This window comes from Gadus morhua, chromosome 19 (genome assembly GCF_902167405.1).
Source record: "Gadus morhua chromosome 19, gadMor3.0, whole genome shotgun sequence".
Lineage (NCBI taxonomy): Eukaryota > Metazoa > Chordata > Actinopteri > Gadiformes > Gadidae > Gadus > Gadus morhua.
Window position 1 is genome coordinate 16,141,905 of NC_044066.1, and position 25,822 is coordinate 16,167,726.

The 25,822-nt window shown below is 42.2% G+C and overlaps 2 protein-coding genes and 1 long non-coding RNA gene across 4 annotated transcripts in view; all 3 read right to left on the reverse strand.

Moving 5' to 3' along the window:
* The window catches only part of LOC115532151 (CD209 antigen-like protein C), an 86,785-nt gene extending 83,395 nt beyond the window's left edge, over positions 1–3,390 (reverse strand). The window contains exon 1 of one of the 2 annotated variants that reach the window (XM_030341712.1): positions 2,927–3,390. In XM_030341712.1, the coding sequence (XP_030197572.1) occupies positions 2,927–3,219 (293 nt within the window). In that variant the 5' untranslated portion in view covers positions 3,220–3,390. Of the gene's footprint in view, positions 1–1,734 lie in introns of those variants that run through there. The other variant, XM_030341711.1, reaches the window with a different exon arrangement.
* Positions 3,391–6,516: 3,126 nt separating this feature from the next.
* On the reverse strand, positions 6,517–12,273 carry LOC115532149 (CD209 antigen-like protein C). The gene is made up of 2 exons (XM_030341709.1): positions 10,998–12,273; positions 6,517–6,527 (listed from the first exon to the last, which is right to left on the reverse strand). Exon 1 carries the CDS (start codon positions 12,059–12,061, stop codon positions 11,204–11,206), a length of 858 nt encoding a protein of 285 aa, XP_030197569.1. The 5' UTR covers positions 12,062–12,273; the 3' UTR covers positions 6,517–6,527; positions 10,998–11,203.
* On the reverse strand, positions 9,434–22,934 carry LOC115532157 (uncharacterized). Its single transcript, XR_003973992.1, has 2 exons — positions 22,825–22,934; positions 9,434–9,563 (listed from the first exon to the last, which is right to left on the reverse strand). It is a non-coding gene; the product is annotated as an uncharacterized LOC115532157 (long non-coding RNA).
* Positions 22,935–25,822: the final 2,888 nt, after the last annotated feature.

The window sequence follows — 25,822 nt, forward strand, 5'->3', positions numbered from 1 at the left end:
GTGAATGTGAAGGATGTTTGGTTTGATAGTTATGACGAAGAGGGAACGCTCCGTTCACTTGCATGGACAGAGTCTCTGGTTACTAAGCAACCTCAACGTCTTGGCGGGCTATATATCTGCTGATCAACACTACGAATGCTGGAAACACACCAGACACACCATGTGAAGTTATTTAACCCGATTATTGTTATTTATATCCGAGATTATTTAATCTAACCCGATCTAAACTCTATCATCCAAACACGGCGGCGTTTGGGTTTCCTACCTCGGACTCCAGCGCAGCCACGGCCGACAACTTTCTTTATTCTGGGTGGAAATAGTAACATAGTTACGCCATTAAATGCGTTTATGGAAACATTTTTAGCGAGAAATGTGCATTTTACTTTCGTAATGTTCGCTCGGTGAATGTGAAGGATGTTTGGTTTGATTGTTATGACGAAGAGGGAACGCTCCGTTCACTTGCATGGACATGGACTCATCTAGGCGCGTTAGGAGCGAAGGCGCGTTAGGAGCGTATGCCCATTTTTGACACAAAATGGTCAAGCAACATTTTACGCGCGTTACGCGCGTAAAAATTACGCGAGATACGCGGTTGGTGTGGCCGCACCTTTAGTGTAGTCCTGCAACATCCCAAGATATCCGAATTTCCTTTATTTTTGTTTGCGTATTAGATTTATTATTTGGGTCTGGATGTAAAGGATCAACAATTATGAGAAGAAATGCTTCTAAAATAAATTGCCTACTCTAACTTTAACACAGCATCGTTTCAATTAGTTCTCCACCGCCGACAAAACGCATCATCTTGTGACAACTTTATTGCTGTACAAACCGTCGGCATATCTACAAAACAAAAATCTTTGAATAGAAGCAAAAGTAGGAAAACAGAGAAAATCCAACAACGTCTGAGCTAGTCTTTTGTCTTTGTATCCAAGTGACCGCGTGGGAAAACGACGTCAGGAGGAGAACGCTCCCGACGTCCCCCGAGTCCTCTGCCTCCGTGCAGCGTGTGGTCCATGGATACCACGGTAACCATGGTGGCGGCTGCTGCTGCTGCTGTGAGGGTGTGTTGTGATCGTCTAGACTAGAGGCCTTCCCGCTTTGGTGGATGTCCATTCTAAAGGCCAGAGGAGAAAATGTAACAACTGAATAAGAAATTTAAAAATAAAATGCAAGAAAAATGCAAGGAGAAAGTTAGCTTTTTTAAACATGTATTATCACTACTAACGGGTGGACTGCATACTACATCGAGGACCCTTGACCTGCCATGAGCAGCTGCAGAATGACCATGTTTACATTTTATAATATTTCACTTTGACATTGAACAGAAGAACACTCTACATCAAAGTCAAACTGAACCCTCAGCAAAAGTAGGCTTATAGAGAATATTTAGAGAACAGATTGCACAAGTGAGAGGGAATCATTTGTACGATCGTTTGGCGGATGCTTCCTCCAAAACGCCTTGACAATAATGTAACTGTAATAATTACAGATAAATGAGTGACTGAAACATTAGGTTTATGATGCAACTGTTCTAAGCAGTGGCGGCCCCAGAGGGAATTGAACCCTGGCACTGGTTGAGTGACCCAGGATCAGATTAAAAGACTAAACTATTTTCTATTGAGTCTCAAAAGTAAATTTAAAATAAAAAAATCCATATCATTGTCCCTTTGAACAATGTCTGTTCAAAAGGACCAAGTCCAAACTAAATCCAATTAAGGAAAATTCGGCAAAACATATTAATCAAGAGCTGCTTTAATAAAAGGTCAAATTCACTACAGCAAACACAGCTGAATGGAAACAAAATGTACGTATGCAATTTACAAATTACTGTATGTATGAGAATGCATGTATGCATATGTACCTTCAAAAGTGTTCATCCAGTAACGCAAAACTAAGTGCAGACCTACAATCCCATTCAGACACCAAGACACAAGTCTACTGTTACTCTGAACACCGTAGAACCAACAGATAATTTATAGTGTTTAATAGTGTTTTATAGTGATCACTGTATGGTGACAAAGACGAGATACATTTCAATGGAAAAGTTATTAAACAAGCTGAAGGGGCAAAGGCAGCAAATGAAGCCCTAAATAGAGAACTAGTGTGGTTTGCAGCAACTGAAATCCAGCCAATGACTGTCATGACTATTTACCGCCTAACCTCAGCCTCCAACACCGAGAGCAACTGTGGAAACATTGAAAATAATAATGTAACAAGAGCAGCATCTATGTACAGCTCCTGCAGTGACCAGTGGATTCTTCATGTCATCTCCTTTTAAGGAGATATAAAACCTTGCAGCCAATCACAGCTCTGATCGAATGGCAGAACTCAACAAGTATGAAACAAAACAACGAATGTTAGTTGGCATTAAGATAAAAAAAATAGTCAAAGAAACACATCTGTCAGACAAAGAAATGTTTTCATCCATCATGTCATTAAATGATATTCACAAAGCCCATATCTGTAGTCTTCACAGCTCTCATCTGTCCATTTATTGTTGGGCTGCCGCCCCCGGTCCCTCCTTAAGCAGTTCTTGTTCTTGCCACCATCAGGTTTCCCTCTTCTCCAGGAGGGGTTATCCACTGACAGGACGGTCCCATCAACCCATCTCCACACCCCTTCACTGGCCTCATCTGTCGCTCCGAGCCAGGGGGCCCCGCTGTACCTGCTAATGAAGTCCATCTCCTCTTTACTTTCCACCACCACCAGATCTGCTCCGTCGGAAACACAGAGCTCCCTGCTCTTATTCCAGGATCCCAACGCGTTGGAAACCTGGTAACATTTACAACCAAACTTATCCCAACCACCTCGACATTCCTGTTTACAAAGCAGTGTGTCTCTCTGCTCTGTCACATTCTTCAGCCTTTGGAGAAGTTGCTCAACCTCCATGCTTACGGTCTTGTGTTGCTCTGTCACATTCTTCAGCCTCTGGAGAAGTTGCTCCACGTCTCTGTCCATGCATACGGTCTTGTGTTGCACTACAAACCGAAGCAGTCCAGCCAGCAGGGCAACAGACAGCAGGACCAGAAGCACCACCACAGCCCTGATCTGACACCTAGGAGGGCTCACAGGGTCCGGCTGCTGACTTCTTACTGTTCCCAGAGTATTGGAGGACCCCTCTGTCCCCACACAGTCCTGGTGTTGATCTCTGAGGCTCTCACTGGTAGCGTAGTTGTCCACTATCCTCTCCTCTCTCTCTCCTTGTGTGTTCCTGGCCATGTTGGGCGTGGCGTTAATCACCTTGGTCGCGTTGGTCCAAACTGTTTTCAGAGTTTCTTATCGTCCTACCCCTATGAGTGCTCGGTCTTTCTATGCGTTTTGAAAGCCAGCATGTCAAAGTCTTAACGCCTACTTTGATCAAACAGGAAGTATTTTAACCAGAGGCTACTTGCTACATGTGCTTGCAGTGTCACTGTGTGGTAAGACACATCCTGTTTCTTAGTTAGTGGTTCATGCAGTGTATCACTTATGGTCATAAATGTAAGGTTGATTTGTTGATCAACATCAAAAGGACCAAAATAAACATCAAGACATTCTTCAAACACACATTTGAGCCATAGGTCTTGGCTATCCGTTAATTAATGGCTCTGTCTGTTAAAGCAGATCATTTGATAGACGTTGATGATATCATTGATGTCCACTCCAGAAAGAAATTCCATGTTCGTGCCCCCCTTAAGTTACAAAGCAGATCCCCCCTGGCCTTCCAGGTAGGTAGACAGACAGGTAGGCCGTCCAATCATTAATTTGGCTCGAGATTAACGATTGGACCGGCTTATTGTAGTCCTGCAACATCCCAAGATATCAGATTTCCTTTATTATAGTGGGCGCCTTCGATTTATTTATTGGGTCTAGATGTACAGGATCAACAATAATGAGGAAAAAATGCTTGATGATGGACGGTGGCAGATGGTGATCATGGAATATAAAAAGCACTCCGATTGGCTCAGGATATAGCCAATGAGGCACAGTGAATCAGCAGCGTTAGGAGAGGAGATTTGGGTTAGATGTCACAATTTGGCCCGTGTATTACCACAACTTAAGGGTTTACCACATATTACATCGATGACCCTTGACCTGTGATAAGCAGCTGCAGAATGACCATGTTGCGCACTTGATATTGTTTCACATTGACATGGAACAGAATAACTTGTGTCTATACCAAAGTCACACTCAACCCTCTGCAAAAGAGATTAGTAATATATAGAGAACAGATGGCAAAAGTAAGAGGTACACATTTGTACGATCATTTGGCAGATGCTTTTAACAAAGTGTGTGTGTGTGTGTGTGTGTGTGTGTGTGTGTGTGTGTGTGTGTGTGTGTGTGTGTGTGTGTGTGTGTGTGAATGCACACACTGTAACGCAAGTGCTGTACACTTCTTTGTTATTTGGATAACCATTCTGCTGTTGGTGTTATGGCGCATAACATCTAGGGTTCGGTGACGTCTCTGGTATTTCCACAACGAGGCTCGTAGTGGGGGTTATCTCACTTATGGTTGAGAAGGAATTGGGGGAAAGGAACTTTGGCTTTGACTCCCTGAAGTACATGAACCGCGACATGGAGTTGTAAGGGATTGTTGCACGCGATTGGGGCGGTGGTGCGTTGGGGCTCCGGCGGGAGACAATCGCGGTCAACAATCGAGAGCAACAATCCCTTTCTTCTCCATGTCGCGGTTCAGTCTACTTCAGAATGACGTGGAAGTGGAAGAACCAGAGACGTCGGAGAACCCGACTCAGTCGTTTGAGATTCATAATATCATCTGGAGACGCAGACAGCATTTGGCCCTGATAATATATATTATATGATATAGATATTTATGTATAATATGATATTATTTAGATATAGAGCTCCAGGACTCCCGCCGGAGCACCCTGAGTGTTCTAGAATATTTACGGAACAAGGCCAAAGGCTGGATGCGCCTCGCCATTGCCATACATCCACTGTAAACACGAGCGCATGGTACCGTGGCCGCAAGCTGCTCAGGGCCACACCCCCAATCTCCACCTTGACCCGCCTCTAAAAAAAGGTATGTTTGGGGAAAGCTCATCGTTTGACTGGCTCGTAGTGGTACTGTATTAGAGGCCCCCTAACAGCTAAATAAAAGCATTCATAAAGTAGCATGCCATGGGATCTTTAATAAAATATCAGCAAAACATATTAATCAAGAGCTGATTTAATAAAAGGTCAAAATCACTACAGCAAACACAGCTGAATGGACACTGCATTTACAGTTGAACACACATACAGTTGACTCTGTATGCGTGGGAATGCATATGTATCCTCAAAAGCTTTTCTTAACTTAAAATTAAGCTTCTAGCATTTTGAATTGACCACTAAGGGGTCTGACTTGTACTGCTTGTAAAATGATTGTCTCTGAACACACTGTTCTACACTGTAAAACCACTAGACAATTCATGGATGTTTTGTAGTGAGTTACATTGTGACAAAGTCAAGTTATATTTAAACAGAAAAATAATTAATTAATTAGCTGAGGGGGCAAAGGCAGCACATGCACCCCTAGATAGAGAACTAGTGTGGTTTGCAGCAACTTAAAACCAGCCAATGACTGTCATGACTCTTTACCGCCTAACCTCAGCCTCCAACACCGAGAGCAACAGTGGAAACATTAAAAAATAATGTAACAAGAAAAGCATCACAGCTCCTGCAATGACCAGGGAAGTCTCCTTTTAAGGAGATAACACCTTGCAGCCAATCAAAGCTCTTATCGAGTGGCTTAACAAGTATAAAACAAAACAACGAACATCTGTTTGCATTAAGATATAAAAAAATAATCAAATAAATAAATCAGTCCGACAAAGAAATGTTTTCATCCATCATTTTATTAAATTATTTTCACAAAGCCCCCAGTTTCTGGCTACACAGCTCTCATGTGTCCATTTAAAGTCGGGCTTCTCTCTGACCCTTCAGCAGTTCGCAGTTCGGGCTAGCAGAGTCACTGTGTATGATAAAACACATCCTGTTCTCTTAGTAAGTGGTAAATGCAGCCTATCACTTATGGTCATAACCTTGAGGCTGATTGTTCGATACACATTAAAAGGACCAAAATACACATCAAGACATTTTTCGAATACACATTTGAGCCTCAGGTCTTGGAGCAACCCAGGATCGGATTAAAAGACTAACCTTTTTTTATTGAGTCCCAAAGTAAATTAGATATCAGGTCAATGTCTGTTCAAAGGGACCATGTCCAAACTAAATCCAATGAATAAAATATCAGCAAAACATATTAATCAAGAGCTGCTTTAATAAATGTCAAATTCACTACAGCAAACACAGCTGAATGGCACTAGATTTACAGATTTGATGCAATTTACTCTGTATGTGTGCGAATGCATATATGCATATCATGTAACTTCGAAAGTGTTCCGACCTTCAATATCGCAAAACTAAGCTTCTAGCATTTTGAATTGGCAAGGTCTTGTTTGACCACTAGGGGTCAGACTTGTACAGTTTGTAAAATCAGTCTCTTGTAGCCGCTTAAACAGTTCAAGTGCTGCAGACCTACAAGCCTATTCAGACAACAGGACGCAAGTCTTCTTTTCTCTCTGATTCTGAACACCCCAGAACTAGTTAATGTATACCACCACTTGGTGTCAGACTTTTACAGGCAACCGGTATCACGCTTTTTTTGTTACTCCCGGTATCATGAATTGAAAGTAACAATTAATATATTGAAAGTCCCCTGAAGAAAATACTCCCCCTAAATTACAAAGCAGATCTGTGCCCTTGTCTACCAGGTAGGTAAACAGACATAAACCATCCAATAATTTAATTTGGCACAAATTAAATGATTGGGCAAGCTTAGTGTAGGCCTGCAACATCCAAAGATGCCCCATTTTATTCATTTATTTTTTCTAAGCATTCGAATCATGTATTGATTTTGCGATTTTAAGAATATGCTATAGCCAAAAGGCATCGCATCAATTAGTTTTTCCACCAACGACAAAAAAGACAAAAAAACATTTTATTTTTTTGCTTAGAAAAACTTTATTGCTAAGAAAAACAAAAGTATAGATTAAAAAAACGTTGAAGATCCAACAACGTCTGAGCAGTCTTGTGTTTGTGCCCGCGTGGGAAAACGACGTCGGGAGGAGAACGCTCCCGACATCCCCCGAGTCCTCCGCCTCCGTGGAGGGCGTGGTCCAGGGCTACCACGGTAACATGGCGGCGGTGGCTGCTACTAGGTCCGTGGTGTGAGGGTGTGCTGTGATCATCTGGAGGCCCTCCCGTTTTCGTGACAGTCCATTCTGAGGCCGGGAGAGAAAAGGTAACAAATGAAAAAGAATCGTAACACCCCATGCGAGGCGAAGCTTTGCTAAAATATTTTTTTTGTACGTCGTTAGCCTCACAGCATAATTTTCTAAGTCATATATTAAGGTTAATCTTTCATTTAGCGTGAAAAATGCCTGTGTCGAATAGATGAGTTAGGCAAATGGTGATTATGTAAGAGAGAAAGAGTGGTCCTTCTGGCCCGACGTCCCCCGAGTCCATGGTTACTACGGTAACCATGGTGGCGGCTGGTGCTGTGAGGGTGTGCTGTGATCTTCTGGAGCCCTTCCTTTTTCGTGTACGTCCATTCTAAGGCCGGATGAGAAAAAGTAACAAATGAGATGGTTGGGAGAACAAATGGGAGATTTTTTTGCATGAACTATCACTTCTAACGGGTGTACCACATACTAGGCAAGGCAAGGCAACTTTATTTATGTAGCACTTTTCATACACAAGGCAGACTCAAAGTGCTTCACATATAAACATTGTCATGCAATAAAATAAAATAATAGATAAGTAAAAGAAAAACATATGCAAAGAAATGGTTAAAATAGAAAAAGGCATTTTAGTATTAAAATAGAAAATAAAGGCAAAGTTAAAAAAGCTTTTTAGAAAGTGCAATGTATTTAAGATTTTAGCAGAAGAAGATTTTTAATTTTTCTCATTCTAATGCTCTTATCAACATGGAGAAGTGCATCGGCTTGCCTTGTGCAAATGTTTTTTTATTGATAACAACATCGGCATTTACTGATCAAAACAGGATGATACAGAAAAAAGCCTATAGTGCTATTAAACGATGAACATACAAGCATACTGCCTTGAACGAGGCAGTCAGGCTACTGCTTCTTTGTTTTGAGCTAAAGGAAAAAAAAAAAAAGATATACATGTATATATAAAATAAAATAAAAGAATTGCGTTAATTGCGCGATAAAAAAATTAACGCCGTTAAAATTGGTTTGCGTTAACGCCGTTAATAACGCGTTTAACTGACAGCACTACTCTAAATGCTAACATGATGTGCGCTGCCAACCGAACCACTGCAGCCAATATGGCAAAAGACAGCAGGACCAGAAGCACCACCACACCTCTGATCGGACACCGAGGAGGGCTCACAGGGTCCGGCTGCTGACTTCTGACTGTTCCCAGAGTATTGGAGGACTCCTCAATCTCCACATAGTCCTGGTGTTGTTCTCTGAGGCTCTCAATCCTATCGTAGTCGTCCTCTATACCCTCCTCTCCATCTCCTTGTGTGTTCCTGGCCTTGGTCATCATGTTGGGCGTGGAGTGAATCACCTCAGCCATATTCTGGTCCAAACTGTTTTCAGAGTACCTTATCGTCCTACCCCTTTGGGTGTTCTGTTTTTCTGTGCGTTTTGAATGACAGCATGTCAGTCTTAACACCTACTTTAATCAAACGGGAAGTATTTTGACCAGATGCTAGACTAGAGGCCTTCCCGCTTTGGTGGACGTCCATTCTAAAGGCCAGAGGAGAAAAGGTAACAACTGAATAAGAAATGTAAAGATAAAATGCAAGGAGGAAGTTCGCTTTTTTAATATGTATTATCACTACTAACGGGTGGACTGCATACTACATCGAGGACCCTTGACCTGCCATAAGCAGCTGCAGAATGACCATGTTTCAATTTTATAGTATCTCACTTTGACATTGAACAGGAAAACACGTGTCTACATCAAAGTCAAAATGAACCATCAGCAAAAGTAGGCTTATAGAGAATATTTAGAGAACAGATTGCACAAGTGAGAGTGAATCATTTGTACGATTGTTTGGCGGATGCTTCCTCCAAAACGCCTTAACAATAATGTAACTGCAATAATTACAGATAAATTAGTGACTGAAACATTAGATTTATGATGCAACTGTTCTAAGCAGTAAATTAGTGACTGAAACATTAGATTTATGATGCAACTGTTCTAAGCAGTGGCGGCCCCAGAGGGAATTGAACCCTGGCACTAGTTGAGCGACCCAGGATCAGATTAAAAGACTAAACTATTTTCTATTGAGTCTCAAAAGTAAATTAAAAATAAAAAATATAAAGAAATCCATATCATTGTCCCTTTGAACAATGTCTGTTCAAAAGGACCAAGTCCAAACTAAATCCAATTAATGAAAAATCGGCAAAACATATTAATCAAGAGCTTCTTTAATAAAAGGTCAAATTCACTACAGCAAACACAGCTGAATGGACACAAAATGTACATATTCAATGCAATTTACAAATTACTGCATGTGTGAGAATGCATGTATGCATATGTACCTTCAAAAGTGTTCATTCAGTAACGCAAAACTAAGTGCAGACCTACAAACCCATTCAGACACCAAGACACAAGTCTACTGTTACTCTGAACACCGTAGAACCAACAGATAATTTATACACAAGTGTTTTATAGTGATCACACTACATGGTGACAAAGTCGAGATACATTACAATGGAAAAACTAGAACTGCAAGCAGTTATGCAGGGGTCCAAGAAGTGTGCATTTCGCCGGCACAACGCGACAAGAAATGTGCATTTCGCCGGCACAACGCGAAGCAAGTATTCAAAACGCTACCGTGAACAACATGTGGATATAAAGGTTTTGACTGTGGGAGCTTCGGTGTGGGAGTTATAGCCTAAAACGCGTTTTCAGAACATTCCATGGCCAAATAGGAGATAGACAATGTCGTCGTTTTTTGGCGCCGCCCTGTGGCGAAACTTTCCAAAGAGAATTATCCTTTGCCAAATAACTCCCGCCCACATTAATAATTCTTGGTCATATTTTCTATATAGGCTCGGGTTTGCCCCTTGATGGTTTCCCTTGAGTTTGAAGAACATTCCTTTGGCCAATTAGAAGATATACAATTTCCTCGTTTATTGCGCCCCCTGAGGGCGTAATTTTCCGAATTTTTTATCGAACGCCGTTAAGGTTAGCACCAACATGTGTGTAAAATTTGGACTCGTTCCGATGTCTAATTTTGGATTTCTTTGGATTATTGATTTTCCACGTCTAATTTAGCTCATAAACCAATATTCAAATTGCTACCGTTTCGTCGTCAAAGGTCGCATCAAAAAAGTGTTTCGTGCATTCTTTGCGTGTGCGTCTGAAGATGTCGTGTGCAAAGTTTTGTGTCAATTGGTCGGGAAATGTGGGAGGAGTAGCGAAAAAACAATTTTGCGGTTTTCGCGATTTTGCGAAAAAAAATTCTAGACGCAAATGGGCGTGGCCTATGCCAAAAGATGCAGCAGACTCCAGTGAATATGTGGGTACAAGTTTTTGACTGTGGGAGGTTCGGTGTGGGAGTTATAGCCCCAAACGCGTTTTCCCTTGGTATAGCGCCACCTAGTGTTCGGCGTGTCTGGATTTTGTCGTCTCCTTAGAACTCAGGGACCTGGATCTAGTCATGCAATTGGCGTGTCGGCACCATTTACGGTTTGGGCTGTGGGCACACTTTTAGGATTAGCACGTCGGAATAATAATAATCCTTACAAAAACAATAGGGATCCAACCTGTTGGCTTGGACCCCTAATTATTAAATAATAAGCTGAGGGGACAAAGGCAAAGGCAGCAAATGCAGCCCTAAATAGAGATTCTAGTGTGGTTTGCAGCAACTGAAAACCAGCCAATGACTGTCATGACTCTTTACCGCCTAACCTCAGCCTCCAACACAGAGAGCAACTGTGGAAACATTGAAAAAATAAAGTAACAAGAACAGCATCTATGTACAGCTCCTGCAGTGACCAGGGAAGTCTTCATGTCATCTCCTTTTAAGGAGATAAAAAACCTTGCAGCCAATCACAGCTCTGATCGAATGGCAGAACTCAACAAGTATGAAACAAAACAACGAATGTTAGTTGGCATTAAGATAAAATAATAGTCAAAGAAACACATCTGTCCGACAAAGAAATGTTTTCATCCATCATTTCATTAAATTATATTCACAAAGCCCATATCTGTAGTCTTCACAGCTCTCATCTGTCCATTTAAAGTTGGGATGCACCCAGACCTTCCTTAAGCAGTTCTTGTCCTTGCCACCATCAGGTTTTCCTCCCCTCCAGGAGGGGCTAGCCGCTGACAGGACGGTCCCATCAACCCATCTCCACAACCCTTCACTGGCCTCATCTGTCGCTCCGAGCCAGGGGTCCCCGTCGTACCTGCTAATGAAGTCCATCTCCTCTTTACTGTCCACCACCAGCAGATCTGCTCCGGGGGAAACACAGAGCTCCCTGCTCTTATTCCAGGATCCCCACACACTGAAATAACATTTACAACCAAACTTATTCCAATCACGTGGACATTCCTGATTACAAAGCCGTGAGTCCCTCTGCTCTTTCACATTCTTCAGCCTTTGGAGAAGTTGCTCCACCTCCATGCTTACGGTCTTGTGTTGCTCCGTCACATTCTTCAGCCTTTGGTGAAGTTCAAGTTGCTCCACGTCTCTGTCCATGCATACGGTCTTGTGTTGCTCTGTCATATTCTTCATCCTTTGGTGAAGTTGCTCCACGTCTCTGCACATGCTTATGGTCTTGTGTTGCATTACAAACCGAAGCAGTCCAGCCAGTAGGGTAAGAGACAGCAGGACCAGAAGCACCACCACAGCCCTGATCGGCCACGGAGGAGGGCTCACAGGGTCCGGCAGCTGACTTCTTACTGTTCCCAGAGACTTGGAGGACTCCTCTGTCCCCACATAGTCCTGGTGTTGATCTCTGAGGCTCTCACTGGTAGCGTAGATGTCCACTATCCTCTCCTCTCTCTCTCCTTGTGTGTTCCTGGCCATGTTGGGCGTGGCGTTAATCACCTTGGTCGCGTTGGTCCAAACTGTTTTCAGAGTTTCTTATCGTCCTACCCCTATGAGTGCCTCGTCTTTCTGTGCGTTTTGAATGCCAGCATGTCAAAGTCTTAACGCCTACTTTGATCAAACAGGAAGTATTTTAACCAGAGGCTACTTGCTACATGTGCTTGCAGAGTCACAGTGTATGGTTAGACACATCCTGTTTCTTTGTTAGTGGTACATGCAGTGCATCACGTATGGTCATAAACGTAAGGTTGATTTGTTGATCAACATAGAAAGGACCAAAATAAACATCAAGACATTCTTCAAACACACATTTGAGCCATAGGTCTTGGCTAAACTTTAATGGCTGTGTCTGTTAAAGGAGATCATTTGAGAGACGTTGATGATGTTATTGATGTCCACTCCAGAAAGAAATTCCATGTTTGTGCCCCCCCCTTAAGTTACAAAGCAGATCCCCCCCTGGCCTACCAGGTAGGTAGACAGATAGGTAGGCCGTCCAATCATTAATTTGGCCCGAGATTAACGATTGGACGGGCTTATTGTAGTAATAATAATAATAATAATAATTCATTGAATTTATTTAGCGCTTTTCTAGACACTCAAAGACGCCTACAGTGAAGGGGGGGGGGGGGGGGGGGACCTCACTAACCACCACCAGTATGTAGCACCCATTTGGGTGATGCACGGCAGCCAATCTGCGCCAGAACGCTCACCACACACCAGCTTGAGGTGGAGAGTGAGGGATGAGGTGGAGAGAGAGGGAAAAGAACATTTAACACTACTATGGACCACATGTAAACCCTATCGACCACATGTAAACCCTATTGACCATATTTAAACACTATCGACCACATTTAAACATGTAAACCCTATCGACCACATTTAAACATGTAAACCCTATCGACCTATCGATAATTGTAGTCCTGCAACATCCCAAGATATCAGATTTCCTTTATTATAGTCGGCGCCTTCGATTTATTAATTGAGTCTGGATGTACAGGATCAACAATAATGAGAAAAAATGCTTGATGATGGACGGTGGCAGATGGTGATCATGGAATATAATTTGGCCCGTGTATTACCACAACTTAAGGGTGTACCACATATTACATCGATGACCCTTGACCTGTGATAAGCAGCTGCAGAATTACCATGTTGCACACTTGATATTGTTTAACTTTGACATGGAACAGAATAACTCGTGTCTATACCAAAGTCAAACTCAACCCTCTGCAAAAGTGATTAGTAATATATAGAGAACAGATGGCCAAAGTAAGAGGTACACATTTGTACGATCATTTGGCAGATTCTTTTAACAAAGCGCCTAACAATAATGTAACTGCAATAATGACATAAACACGAGTGCCGGAAATGTTAGTAGTTTTATTCTAGGCACCGTGCGAGCGCCGTGTGTGTGTGTGTGTGTGTGTGTGTGTGTGTGTGTGTGTGTGTGTGTGTGTGTGTGTGTGTGTGTGTGTGTGTGTGTGTGTGTGTGTGTGTGTGTGTGTGTGTGTGTGTGTGTGTGATAAATGTCAGCCTGATGAGTTTCATTGGGTTGTCCATGGCAGCTTGTTGAATTATGGAATACCACAATCGTATGCAAACACAACATCGCTGTAAACTGGCTGTAGCCCTGACCCAAAATCAGAATCAGAATCCCATAACTAATTTATAAGTGGCGTCTATGCCCTAAGTTTGCATAAAAAAAACGTGCAGCACTTCAAATATAATATATTATTCGGGCCGTTTAATTTGTTTGGAAGTGCAAAACTGTTTCCCCTGCTCAAGACAAGCAAGGAAACATTGGTTTGTTGAAGATGCGGTTAATTATATTGAATGAATTAATGAATGAATGATTTATTTCAAATATGCAACAACTAAAAAACAATAATAATGCATCAACAGGAGTCAGTGCTAGTGACTCCTGCAGTGATAATGCCGCCAAGCACTCTATATAAAAAAATGCTACAACATATTTGAAAAGGGGTGGGAAGAAGTAAAAACTTGTTCAATCCCACCCCACTTCTTTAAACAATATTAACGGGTCAGAAATCAAAATCAAAACTCAAACTCAAAACTACCTGTTTCCTTCGGACTCATTTCTCATTTTCATGATAACAAATCTATGTATCAACACTTGCGTATCTGTACACCATACAGATACACATAGATACACACCAGCATACAACACTTGCATTTCTGTACTCCATACCAATACACATACACACAACCGTACACACGAACACTTGCATATCTGTACACCATACCAGTACACATAGATGCACACAACGTACCAATATATTTCCTGTAAATCCATACATATACAATCCTTCACATACCCATGTTTCCTACTCACTGAAACACTAAAAATGTCAGCCACTCCAACTGCCAGCACCACAGCAACTGTGGAGTCAGCAGAAGGCCGAGCCACCACAGCACGCGACACCACCCTTAAGACCAATAGCTCACTGCTGATCACACAGTTAACTAGTCATGTTAACAAGTAATGAGACGTCAAAGCCCTCCTTCATTACTATAACTCTGGAAAACCATCTCTTTGTATCTTCTTTTAAACTGTTTCATGCTTGGACATTGCTTGATCTCCATATTCAAACTTTTCCACAGCTTTACCCCACAAATGCAAATGCAAAAGCCTTTCCTGGTTGTTCGGATGCTGAACCTGCCAAAATGTAGTTTCCCCCTCAAATTATAACTAAGCTGTCTTTCATTAAATAATTTTTGAATATTATTTGGGAGTTTGTTGTTTTTTGCTTTGTACATTACCTGAGCAGTTTGAAACTTCACCATGTCAGTGAATTTCATAATTTTTGACTGTAGAAATAATGAATGAGTATTGTCCAAATATCCAACCCTATGAATGACATGACACGAATCGCTTTCTTCTGCAGGATAGTTACTGGTGCTAATGAGGTATTGTAGTTGTTCCACCAGACCGTGACACAGTACATTAGATAAGGCGAAACGAGTGCACAGTAAAGAGTGTGGAGTGATTTATGATCCAAAGCCTGCTTTGCTTTGTTTATTACTACTTACTTGTTTATTACTAATTACTACTTATTACAATGCTTTTTGACAATTTGGTTTGAACAAGTTTTATGTGTGATTTCCAACTGATTAGATCATCGATCATAATTCCAAGAAATTTAATTTTGTGTACTCTTTCAATTTCCATTTTTACCTGCACATCTCTTTCACCATATCCAAATAGCATAATTTTAGTTTTGGCCAGGTTTAGGGATAATTTGTTGTAATCTAACCAGTTTTTTATTTTGATAATTTCCTCAGTAAGATCCTTCAGAAGCTCAGCGAGATCGTCTCCTGAGCAGAAGATGTTTGTATCATCCGCAAACAGGACTAATTTCAGTAGCTTGGACACTTTGCATATATCATTAATGTACAGTATAAACAACTTTGGACCCAGTACTGACCCTTGAGGTACGCCGCAAACAATGTCCAAACAATGTATGAGAGATTCTATCGGTTTGAGTGCTGTCGTACATGCCAGTGACCAGCTCGTTAAGCAGTAATCTATATGTGATAAAATCATACAGTGTAAAAACATCAGAGCTGCACTACTGGTTAAAGAATTCCTGATCCGTCTGAAATTTGCCAGGTTGTATTTGACAGAGTTGGACACTTTTTTGATGTGTTTCCTGAATGAGAGGGTCGAGTCCAGAGTGACTCCCAAGTATCTGAAATTGCTTACCGAGGCGAGCTCCTCTCCTCCCAGAAATACACCAATGTTTGGCGGCCTTTTGGCAAAAATCATACAGACACTTTTTTTAACTTTTAAAGAAAGACATGAATCAGTGAGCCAGTCCTGAACCTGAGCCTTTGCTGTTGTGAGTATTTGAGCAATGATGAGAGAAGAATGCAGCGATTAAGTCCACAATTTTGGCAAAGTAACCAAACTACTACGTTCAAAATATACGTTCAAAGCCGACTCATTCACGCCATCCTCACAGTGAGAGTCTCTTGTAAGAGACACAGTGAGAGTCCAGACTGGCACTCTCGGTGGCACTCTCGGAGTCACTGGAGACTAAATGCACCCTTCACTTGTTAAATATGTACGAATGTTTTGATATCTAACTTTTTTAAAGGGAATTTTCAAAGATTTGAAAATTGTCAAGATTGAAAGATTGTCACTGCAAAATCCTATTAGTAATATAAATGTGTTTAATAGTGGCCTTTGAATAAAAAACGTTGTTTCAAAGTACAAATCTTATTTGGATAATAAATGTCTGCCTGATGAGTTTCATTGGGTTGTCCATGGCAGCTTGTTGAATTATGGAATACCACAATCGTATGCAAACCAAACATCGCTGTAAACTGGCTGTAGCCCTGACCCAAAATCAGAATCAGAATCCCATAACTATTTTATAAGTGGCGTCTGTGCCCTAAGTTTGCATAAAAAAACGTGCAGCACTTCTAATATAATATATTATTCGGGCCGTTTAATTTGTTTGGAAGTGCAAAACTGTTTCCCCCGCTCAAGACAAGCACGGAAACATCTGTTTGTTGAAGATGCGGTTAATTATATTCGTCCATTACAGGGGTGACACTGCCCTCTACTGGTCAGTAAGTGGATGTACACTGATACCTGAAATTGCAGTTTCTTTAGATGCTTCTTTTAAGCCTGCATTCCTTTTATAATGTCCTACAAGACCCAGTAGGACGTTTTGGGTGGAACTACAAGGGAACATGATGAAGCACGCTTGTTTAGTGTGTGCCTTGTGACATGACTATTTTGCCTCAGTCAAGTAAACAAGCAATAATTGATGTACATCGGATAAGTACATTCCTGCAACATCCCGATATCCGATTGTTTTATTATTGTCGGTGCATTCGATTTATTAATTGGGTCTTTATTAATAGGCTCCTTGCACAAGCGCTTCCTCGCCGTAATACAGCTTCACAGCTTCCGGTGAAAGATGGCGACGTTCTGCACTGTTTACAAGAGCTGCCCACAATCAACATCACTGATGTACATCGATTATGTAGGGAAACGAAAACTCCGACCAGCAAATTGGAGAAGGGATTTAGGCTGTATGCTGCGACCTACATTCACAGCTACGAAGGTAAGAAAACTACATCTAACAGACGCTAGCTACTGTCAAAGTCTAATCTGTCAGTTAACTGTCACTTTCTAACGTGTATCGTGTATCGTGTATTACGATGCAGAAAAAGCAAATTCCAACAAGAATTCTCAACCAGTGTTTTATATCAGCCTTGATGTTTTCCTGTTGTGTTGAGTAATAATAGTTTAATTTATAGCCACGGTTTTGCGTATATAAAAGTAACATTATGTAGCTACCTGTAACGATTCTTTCCATGTAGTATCATATTATAGATGTGATGATGCGAGTAACCGAGTACAATTGAAGCTTAATGGATTTGTATGCGTTATTTCATTCAGTGTCCAATAAAGACAAGCTGACAGTGCAGGTCAGCGTGAGAGCCTTGTGCTACAGGTCGATGAGGAAGAGCGAGGCACCACAGTTTGAGTCCAGGCAGGAAGCTGTGTTCATCCCTGTTCAGTGGTGTTTGTTCGGTTAAGCAGTAGCTAACTGTAGTCCTCAAGGGCCACCAACTTGAAAGTTTTTTCATGTCTCCCTGTTTTTCACGCACAATTTAATTTAGTCAAGGTAATGAGTACAAGACTACAACTTTTCAAGCATAGAGGAAAAGAAAAAAAGTATAGCTCAAACAACAAATACAAATGCAATGGCATCACGTATAATTACATCTGTAACTACTTATAAAGTACTGTTGATGCACGTGCAGGTGCAACCACGTATTTTTTCTGGGCAGCTGATTTGGCTCTGGAGACACAGACCATCTTGTAGAGACAAGGCTCAATCAAAGACCAAAAAGCCATCAGGTGGTCGTAGCTGGCAAATCTATTCACAAAAGACATCACATAAAAATTTTCAGTTAAAAGTTTACATCCAAACTATACATTGTTACCAAAATAATGTCAACAGTAACTACTAAGATTACGATTTTATCATTTATGCATATGTAGCAAGGTGACCTGTATTTCTCCCATATACCTGTTTCAGCCTCAGTCACCTGACCTCCCTTTTACCTGTATTGTGACTTGTGCCACTACGCAACGGTTGCTCTACCGGATGAGGTAGTAACTAATCCCTGGCACTCAGCTGACAGATAGGTTTGTTTAGATCCTCTTTGGGTGCAGTTCAATAACTGCCCCAACTTCCTGTAAGACGACCTGATGTGTCTGGATATCCAATGCCCTAATGTGGTCTCTGTGCTCTTTCTTTTTAGAGTAGCGTTCCTATCCGGGCCGTATCTTTGGGAGGCGCGGTTTGGTGGTTTGCCGTGTACTTGCATGCAGATAAGTAGGGTGTTACCTGCTCAATTCATACATTTTTACAATTGTTTATTGATAGTACTTTTGTTCTAGGACCAGCATTGGTGGAGTTGGAGATGGACACATTCTGGCGCTGTCGCTTCAGTGCTCCTATTTTCATCTCATAGAATAATAACATGACTTTTTTCAACTATTTAAAAATAAACTTTTGTAGACTTGAACTGGAAACACGTCTCTGTAAGTCTTTACACAAATCTGTATTATAAATGTTGGACATCCCCAACTCCAATTACACCATCTCTCAACACTACTTGTGTGCTATTATAATATAGGCTAATACAAAAAAAATTTGTGACTTCCCTTGTGTAAAATCGGATGTCTGCGTCAGAACCAGCAAACCGTTGCAGTCCAAACTCTCGCTTCATGCTTAAAGTGTATCAACGTCAGCCGGCTAGCGCGATGAACACACGGACCGGAACCGGCGGGGCCGTATTATTTGAAACAGGAAGTACGTCACACAGCTTAGTGCACGCAGCCTATTGCCTACCCTAGCTTTAACACGGCATCGCTTCAATTAGTTTTTCCACCGACGACAAAACACATTATCTTGTGAAAACTTTATTGCTGTACAAAACGTCGGCATATCTACAAAACCCAAAACTTTGAATAGAAACCAAAGCAGGAGAACGGAGAAGATCCAACAACGTCAGAGCTTAAACTCTGTTGTGTTTGTATCCCGCGTGCCCGCGTGGGAAAACAACATCGGGAGGAGAATGCTCCCGACGTCCCCCGAGTCTTCCGCCTCCGTGGAGGGTGTGGTCCATGGTTACCACGGTAACCATGGCGGCCGCCGCTGCTGGTGTGAGGGTGTGCTGTGATCATCTTGAGGCCTTTCTGTTTTTTCTGAATGTCCATTCTGAGGCCCAGAGAGAGATGGTTACAAATGAATAAGCAACTTAACCCCATGCGAGGCGAAGCTTTGCTAATTTAGCTTTTTTGTATGTCGTTAGCCTCATAGTATAATTGCCTAAGTCATATTTTAAGGTTAATCTTTTATTTAGCGTGAAAAATGCCTGAGCCAAATAGATGAATTAGACAGATGTTGAATAATTGAATATAAAAAGCACTCTGATTGGCTTAGGATATAGCCAATGAGGCACAGTGAATCAGCAACGTTAGGAGAATAGACTTGGTTTGGAAATCAAAATCTGGCCGATATATTACCACAACTAAAGGGTGTAAGATATAGAGCTCCAGGCCTCCCGCCGGAGCACCCGGAGTGTTCTAGAATATTTACAGAACACGGCCAAAAGCTGTGTGCGCCTCGCCATGGCGATACATCCACTGTAAATACGAGCGCATGGTACCGTGGCCGGCCGCAAGCTGCTCAGAGCCACACCCCCAACCCCCACCTTGACCCGCCTCTAAAGAAAGGTTTGTGGAAAGCTCATTGTGGGTCTGGCTCGTAGTGGCTGTAATTCTGCATCAAGGTTGAATTTCTTGAACGTCTTCGAGTACTGTATTAGGGTCCCCCTAACAGCTATATAAAAGCATTCATAAAGTAGCATGCCATGGGATCTTTAATAAAATATCAGCAAAACATATTAATCAAGAGCTGCTTTAATAAAAGGTCAAATTTACTACAGCAAACACAGCTGAATCTCCTTTTAAGGAGATAACACCTTGCAGCCAATCACAGCTCTTATCGAATGGCTTAACAAGTATAAAACAAAACAACGACCGTCTGTTGGCATTAAGATATAAAAAATAATCAAAGAAATAAATCAGTCCAACAAAGAAATGTTTGCATCCATCCTTTTATTAAATGATTTTCACAAAGCCCCCAGTTGCCGGCTACACGTCCGGCTGCTTAAGGGCTTCTCTCTGACCCTTAAGCAGTTCGCAGCTCGGGCTAGCAGAATCACTGTGTATGATAAAACACATCCTGTTTTCTTGGTCACTTATCACTTATGGTCATAACCATGAGGCCGATTGTTCAATACTCATTAAAAGGACGAAAATACACATCAAGACATTTTTCGAATACACATTTGAGCCTCAGGTCTTGGAGCAACCCAGGATCGGATTAAAAGACTAACCTTTTTTTTAATGAGTCCCAAAGTAAATTAGTTATCAGGTCAATATCTGTTCAAAGGGACCATGTCCAAACTAAATCCAATTTATAAAATATCAGCAAAACGTATTTATCAAGAGCTGCTTTAATAAATGTCAAATTCACTACAGCAAACACAGCTGAATGGCGCTAGATTTACAGATTTGATGCAATTTACTCTGTATGTGTGCGAATGCATATAAGCATATCATGTAACTTCGAAAGTGTTCCGACCTTCAATATCGCAAAACTAAGCTTTTAGCATTTTTAATTGGCAAGGTCTTGTTTGACCACTAGGGGTCAGACTTGTACAGTTTGTAAAATCAGTCTCTTGTAGCCGCTAAAACAGTTCAAGTGCTGCAGACCTACAAGCCTATTCAGACAACAGGACACAAGTCTTATTTTCTCTCTGAGTCTGAACACCCCAGAACTAGTTAATTTATACCACCACTTGGTGTCAGACTTCTGCAGCCAACCGGTATCACGCTTCTTTTGTTACTCCCGGTATCATGAATTGAAAGTAACTATTCATCTGTTGAAAGTCCCCTGAAGAAAATACTCCCCCTAAATTACAAAGCAGATCTGTGCCCTTGTTTACCAGGTAGGTAAACAGACATGTAAACCATCCAATAGTTTAATTTGGCACAAATTCAATGATTGGGCAAGCTTAGTGTAGGCCTGCAACATCCAAAGATGCCCCATTTTATTCATTTATTTTTTCTCAGCATTCGATTCATGTATTGATTTTGGGATTTTAAGAATATAGCCAAAAGATGCTTCGAAAATAAATTGCGTACCCTAGCATTAACAAGGCATCGCATCGATTAGTTTTTCCACCAACGACAAAAAAGACAAAAAAACTTTTTATTTTTTTGCTTAGAAAAACTTTATTGCTTAGAAAAACAAAAGTATAGATTAAAAAAACGTTGAAGATCCAACAACGTCCGAGCAGTCTTGTGTTTGTGCCCGCGTGGGAAAACGACGTCGGGAGGAGAACGCTTCGTGACGTTGAAGATCCAACAACGTCTGAGCTCAAAGTCTGTTATGTTTCTGTCCAAGTGACCGCGTGGGAAAACGACGTCGGGAGGAGAACGCTCCCGACATCCCCCGAGTCCTCCGCCTCCGTGGAGGGCGTGGTCCAGGGCTACCACGGTAACATGGCGGCGGTGGCTGCTACTAGGTCCGTGGTGTGAGGGTGTGCTGTGATCATCTGGAGGCCCTCCCGTTTTCGTGACAGTCCATTCTGAGGCCGGGAGAGAAAAGATAACAAATGAAAAAGAATCGTAACACCCCATGCGAGGCGAAGCTTTGCTAAAATAGTTTTTTTGTACGTCGTTAGCCTCACAGCATAATTTTCTAAGTCATATATTAAGGTTAATCTTTCATTTAGCGTGAAAAATGCCTGTGTCAAATAGATGAGTTAGGCAGATGGTGATTATGAAAGAGAGAAAGAGTGGTCCTTCTGGCCCGACGTCCCCCGAGTCCATGGTTACTACGGTAACCATGGTGGGGGTGTGCTGTGATCTTCTGGAGGCCTTTCCGTTTTCGTCAACGTCCATTCTAAGGCCGGATGAGAAAAAGTAACAAATAAGATGGTTGGGAGAACAAATGGGAGATTTTTTTGTATGAACTATCACTTCTAACGGGTGTAACACATACTAGATCAATTACCCTTGACCTAAGCAGCTGCAGAATGACCATGTTAATGCTGCACATTGGATAATGTTTCACTTTGACATTGAATAGAAAAACACGTGTCTACAACGAAGTCAAACTCAACCCTCTGCAAAAGTGATAAAGAATATATAGAACAGATGGACCCAGTAGCAGGAAATGATTTGTACGATCATTTGGCGGATGCTTTATCCAATGCGTCTTAACAGTAATGTAACTGCAATAATTACAGATCCATGAGTGACTGAAACCTGTGACCTGTTCTAAGCACGGGCGGCACCAGAGCGAATTGAACCCTGGCACTAGTTGAGCGACCCAGGATCAGATTGAAAGACTAAACCATTTTCTATCGAGTACCAAAAGTAAATAAAAAATAAAATTAATAAAAAAATCCATATCATTGTCCCTTTGAACAATGTCTGTTCAAAGGGACCAAGTCCAAACTAAATCCAATTAATAAAAAATCAGCAAAACATATTAATCAAGAGCTGCTTTAATAAAAGGTACAATTAATTATAGCAAACACAGCTGAATGGACAATACATTTACAGATTCAATGCAATTTACAAATTACTGTATGTGTGAGAATGCATATATATGTACCTTCAAAAGTGTTCATTCAGTAACGCAAAACTAAGTGCAGACCTACAAGCCCATTCAGACACCAAGACACAAGTCTACTGTTCCTCTGAACACCGTAGAACCAACAGATAATTTATACAGAAGTGTTTTGTAGTGATCACACTACATGGCGCCAAAGTCAAGATACATTTCAACAGAAAAAATAATGAAATAATTAGCTGAGGGGACAAAGGCAAAGGCAGCCCTAGATAGAGAACTAGTGTGGTTTGACGCTGCTGAAAACCAGCTAATGCCTGTGTTGACTCATTACCGCCTAACCTCAGCCTTTAACACCTAGAGGTACTGTGGAAACAATGAAAAAAATAAAGTAACAAGAACAGCATCTATGTACAGCTCCTACAGTGACCAGTGAAGTCTTCATGTCATCTCCTTTTTTAAGAAGATAACATCTTGCAGCCAATCACAGCTCTTATCGAATGGCAGAACTCAACAAGTATGAAGCAATACAACCAACGTCTGTTGGCATTAAGAAATAAAGAAGTCACAAAAATGTTTTGATCAATCGTTTTATTAATTGATATTCATAGCAGTGAGTCTCTCTACTCTGTCAAATTCTTCAGCCTTTGGAGAAGTTGCTCCATATCTCTGTCCATGCTTTCGGTCTTCCTCTTGTGTTTCACTGCCAACCCGAGCGGTCCAGCCAGCAGGGCAACAGAGAGCAGGACCAGAAGCACCACCACAGCCCTGATCGCACACCGAGGAGGGTTCACAGGGTCCGGCTGCTGACTGCTTACTCTTCCCAGAGTATTGGAGGACTCCTCAATCTCCACATAGTCCTGGTGTTGATCTCCGAGGCTCTCAATGCTATCGTAGTCATCCTCTATACCCTCCTCTCCATCTCCTTGTGTGTTCCTGGCCTTGGTCATCATGTTGTGCGTGGAGTGAATCACCTCAGCCATATTCTGGTCCAAACTGTTTTCAGAGTTTCTTATCGTCCTGCCCCTATGAGTGTTTGGTCTTTCAGATTCAGATTCAGATTCAGATTTTATTTGTCACATACACAATACATTGCAGTGAAATGGTCACAGTCGGCTCCATGCTAAATATATGCATAACAACATAACAAAACAGTAAATGCATTCAATATGTCAGAGGTTATTGCACAAAGTCTAAGGAGCGGGGGATTACTTAAATAAATATATATATCAATAAGTGCAGTTGCTCAAAGTGCTTTAATCAGTGCCATTTAGATACCTCACAGCTTGGGGGTAGAAACTCTTCCTTAGTCTCTCAGTTTTTGCCGCCAGTGAGCGGTATCTGTTTCCAGAGCGGAGCAGGGAGAATAGTCCGTAGCCAGGATGGCTGGGGTCTTTCAGGATGCTGCTGGTCTTGCCCTTGCACCGCTTGCTGTAAATGTCTGCTAGATTAGGGAGTTTCCCCCCTATGGTACGCTCAGCTGAATGCACCACTCTCTGCAGAGCCTTACGGTCCTGAATGGTGGTGTTCCCATACCAAGCGGTGATGTTCCCAGTCAGCATGCTCTCTATGGTGCAGGTGTAGAAGCTCCGCAGGACTGGTTTGGAGGCCCTGAATTTCTTCAGCCTTCTGAGATGGTACAGTCTCTGTCTGGCTTTCTTTCCCACGGTGTCCAGGTGGGTAGACCACGTCAGATCATCTGTGATTTGGACACCGAGGTACTTAAATGTGTCCACCCTCTCCACAGGGGTCCCATTGATGGATACAGGCGTGTATTCCCGTTTCTGTGTCCTCCCGAAGTCCACCAGCATCTCCTTCGTTTTGCTGGCGTTGAGGTGCAGATTGTTTTTCAGACACCATTGTGTCAGGCACCTCACCTCCTCCAGGTAGGCCGTTTCATCGTTATTTCGGATTAGGCCTACCACTACGGTGTCGTCAGCAAACTTTTTGAGTCTGCGATGGCTGCACAGTCGTGGGTGTACAGGGAGTACAGTAGAGGGGACAGAACACAGCCCTGGGGGGCCCCTGTGTTGAGGGTGAGGGGGGATGAGGTGTGCCGGCCAGCTTTCACCACCTGAGGTCTCTCTGTTAAAAAGTCCAGGATCCACCTGCAGAGCGCGTCGTTCAGCCCCAGGCTCCTGAGCTTTTTGATGAGGGTGGAGGGGAGGATGGTACTAAAGGCTGAACTATAATCAACAAATAATAGTCTCACATAGTTCAGCACTTTCCCCTTACTCTTGTCCAGGTGTGATAGGACACTGTGTAATATGTGAGTAATGGCATCCTCAGTGGATCTGTTGGGCCGGTACGCGAATTGTAGAGGGTCCAGGGTGTTGGGCAGTGAAGAGCAGATGTGGGCCTTGACCAGCTTCTCAAAACACTTAATCACCACAGAGGTAAGAGCAACTGGGCGATAGTCATTATGACAGGCTGGTCTAGGTTTTTTGGGTATGGGGATGATGGTGGACCTTTTAAAGCATATGGGGATGATGGACTGTGCCAGGGACAGATTGAATATAGCCGTGAACACTGGTGCCAATTGGTCGGCGCAAACCTTGAGAACCCGCCCCGCTATCTCATCTGGTCCTTCAGCCTTCCTGGCGTTCACCAGCTTAAGTGTCCTCCTGACATCATGTTCAGAGAGAACGAGTGGTCCTCCACTCCCTCCTACTCCGTCGCTCTCCCTCCCTGGTGCAATGGCCCCTTGGCAGGTGTCAAAGCGTGCAAAAAAAGTGTTGAGGTTATCCACCAACTCCTTACTTGCACCTCCCGAGGAGGGGGGCGGGCGTTTGTAGTCCGTCATGATTTTTAGCCCCTGCCATACGCTCCTGAGGTCTCCTTGCTGGAATTTGGATTCCATCTTCTCCCCATATTCCCTCTTGGCATCCTTCACTACCTTTCTCACATTATATGCTGCTGCTTTGTAGTCATCCATATTGCCAGTCTCCAATCCTAATTTATATGCAGCCGTGCGTTGTTTCAGGGCATTCTGGGTATTATTATTTATCCATGGTTTCTGGTTTTCAAATACTTTACACTAATA

Excerpts from the sequence above, each read along its gene's own strand:
- LOC115532149 (XM_030341709.1), bottom strand. The coding sequence starts at position 12,061 with ATGGCCAGGAACACACAAGGAGAGAGAGAGGAGAGGATAGTGGACATC.